Raw genomic sequence first — 3,079 nt, 5'->3', positions numbered from 1 at the left:
TTTCACATTCTCACTAACCATACAAAAAACCATGGATCGTACAAACACACTCGTTCTCGCACTCATCTGCGTCATCATAGCATCCGTCGGAGGTCAATCTCCGGCCGCTTCTCCGACATTTCCTCCGCCGTCAATTGTCACCACTCCCGCAGCTTCACCTTCAAAATCACCCACGCCTCCTGCCAAAACACCAGTTTCTGAACCTATTTCGGCGCCTAAAATCGCTCCTGTCGCCGCTCCACCGACGGTTTCCGTTCCACCTCCGGCTATTACGCCGGTGAGCTCACCACCTGCTCCTGTTCCGGTTAGTTCTCCACCTCCGGTTGTTGAATCTCCGCCAGTTCCGGAACCTACTTCTGCTCCGGTTGAAGCTCCGGCTGCTGATGTTCCGGCACCTGCTCCTAGCAAGAAGAAAACGAAGAAACACACCGCATCGTCGCCGGCGCCTGCATCGGACGGACCGTCAGTTTCTCCTAGTGAAGCTCCGGGACCTAGCGACGCTCCTTCACCCGCTCCGTCTGATGCTGTTGCTGATCAGGTAAATTATTTTATTTACTTATTTAATTATTTAATTTAATGCGAATATTACGTTACTGATTTCTATTGCAATGAAAAATAAATTTGTGATCAGGATTTTATTTGATAAATATATGTTCGTTAGTTATTGATATAGCTGTCATTTAATTCAAACATTTATCTAGATCAATTTGTCTGTTATTCAGGTTATTAGTAATGTTAAATTCGTTTAATTTATTTAATTAAAATTAAACTGAACAGTATACATTGAAATTTTTATGGGAGTTACAAATAGATGCCACCGACATGGAATGCAACTGGTAGAAATCAAATAGTAATAGTACGTGTTTGACCTTAGCAATGACTAATTTTAACTTAAAATTGGTATTTTCTCTAAAATCTCGTATTTAAAAATTCAATTATTAAAGATAGATGATAAATGATGCCGTATTTATCTGAAATGCATCAATTTTTTAGCGATCTTAAAATTTGAATTAAGAAAATGCTATTCAAATGGATAATGATAGTACACCACCAAAATTATCCATACAACACTAAATATGCAATATTTAAAATATTATCTGATTATTCATTACAGTGTTGTAGTGTATAACCCTTTAAAATATTATCTGATTGTTCATTTTTTTTTTTTCATTGTTAGTTGTGATATTTATTTCTTGATAAATTAGCACTGACGATTCGATGAAAATTTACTTGAATTACAGAGTGGAGCAGAGAAATATTATCTGATTATTCATTACAGTGTTGTAGTGTATAAATAACCCTTTAAAATATTATCTGATTATTCATTTTTTTTTTCATTGTTAGTTGTGATATTTATTTCTTGATAAATTAGCACTGACGATTCGATGAAAATTTACTTGAATTACAGAGTGGAGCAGAGAAATTAAAGAGCGTACAGATGGTGGTCGGGAGCTTATTGTTGGGGTGGACCATTTTTAGCTGCCTCTAGGTCCTTTATTATTAATTTCATTAATCATTAATTTTGTTTATGTTTATTATTATTGTATCCATTCATTTGTTCTTATTGTTAATGTTAATGTTATTTTTAGTGTTTACTTTCATATTTACGGGGTATTTTGTTTGTCACGTTTTATTATATGGATTAAAATGTCAATGTCAATTACGATCCCCCGCAGTAATATGTGGATCCCAATAGCATTTAGATTTATTTATCTATGTTTCTATATGTACGGATTTTTTTTTTAAAGGCAAACATATAATTTATTAGTGGAATTAACAAGTTCGCAACATTACAAAATAAGATGTCAAAATGGCAACAATATGTACAAACTCAAAATAAGAGGAAACTCAAAATTGTTCGCAATAATGTCTCTCGAACTATGAAATGATGCTATAAGGGTTATGCAACCAAGTATGCCAATCGATGATCTTTTCTTTGCACCTTTTCGCGACCCATTCAAAACTCTTAGCTTGTATTTCGCAAATCATAACCGGCACATTCCAATCTTTGTTTTTGAAGACTTTCTCATTTCGTTTTTTCCACACGAAGTACAAACTTGTCCACACCATAGCTTGCCATATTTCTCTACCTAAACCCGAATTTGATTGACCCGAATTGATGCTTAGAAGTGATGGTAAGTCCAAGTTTGGAGGTCGTGATACATTCCACCAAACAAAAATTTTATCCCAAACGTCACGCACTTTTTTGCAAGAGAAGAGGGAATGACTAATACTTTCGATGTCGTTGTCACAATTTGGACAACGGACCGAAAGTAGATCGACACCCCTCTTATCCAATTCTATCAACACCGGAATACGTCCTTTTATAACCCTCCACACGAAAACTTCCACCTTTTTGGGTACAAGCTTGTTGCGCATGGTACTCGTAGAGGTAGAGTTGTTCGTGTGAAGAATTTTCTCGTCAATAAGCTTAGAAAGTTTACGTGTTGTGAAGACACCATTGTTGCATAAATTCCAAAACCATGTATCGCTAGAACCAGGAGCGCAAGCAACCAAATTGATGAGCTTTTTTAATTCGTCCAGTTCACCCAATGCCCTCCCCGAGGGCTCTCTGACCCAGTAGCCTTTTAGCGAAGCTTCTGATCCATGAATGCTAATTCTCGAGCCAACAGTAGCTTGTGAATCACGATCCAAATGGTATAGCCTTTTGTACCTGCTTTTTAAGGTGAAGTTCCCAACCCAATAGTCGTTCCAAAAGGAAGTTGATAGCCCATCCCCAATCTTTCGAATGAAAGACGTGGAAAAGGGAATACCAACACCTTCTAGAGATTGCCCTGCTTGGATTATGTTACTCCACACCGAAGAATAAGGAAATGCACTGACATCATAATTATGAATTAAACCCCCCGAGGACCCAAAAATACTTGATATAACTTTGACCCACAAGGAATTAGTTTCGGTTTTAAACCTCCACCACCACTTGCCGATCAAAGCTAAATTTTTACTCTTTTAAGACCCCGAGTTTAATCCTCCTTTCTCGAAAGGAAGGAGGATTTCATCCCATTTGACCCAAAAAAATTTTGAATTTGTACCCGACCCGCCCCAAAAAAAAAGAACG

At 37.2% G+C, this 3,079-nt stretch overlaps 1 protein-coding gene across 1 annotated transcript; it reads left to right on the top strand.

The window, feature by feature from the left end:
- On the top strand, window positions 1–1,546 carry LOC139865036 (uncharacterized). The gene is made up of 2 exons (XM_071853592.1): window positions 1–538; window positions 1,409–1,546. Exons 1-2 carry the CDS (start codon window positions 32–34, stop codon window positions 1,487–1,489), a joined length of 588 nt encoding a protein of 195 aa, XP_071709693.1. The 5' UTR covers window positions 1–31; the 3' UTR covers window positions 1,490–1,546.
- The last annotated feature ends 1,533 nt before the right edge of the window (window positions 1,547–3,079 follow it).

Source organism: Rutidosis leptorrhynchoides, chromosome 8 (genome assembly GCF_046630445.1).
Source record: "Rutidosis leptorrhynchoides isolate AG116_Rl617_1_P2 chromosome 8, CSIRO_AGI_Rlap_v1, whole genome shotgun sequence".
NCBI lineage: Eukaryota > Viridiplantae > Streptophyta > Magnoliopsida > Asterales > Asteraceae > Rutidosis > Rutidosis leptorrhynchoides.
This window is presented reverse-complemented; position numbering and strand designations above follow the sequence as displayed.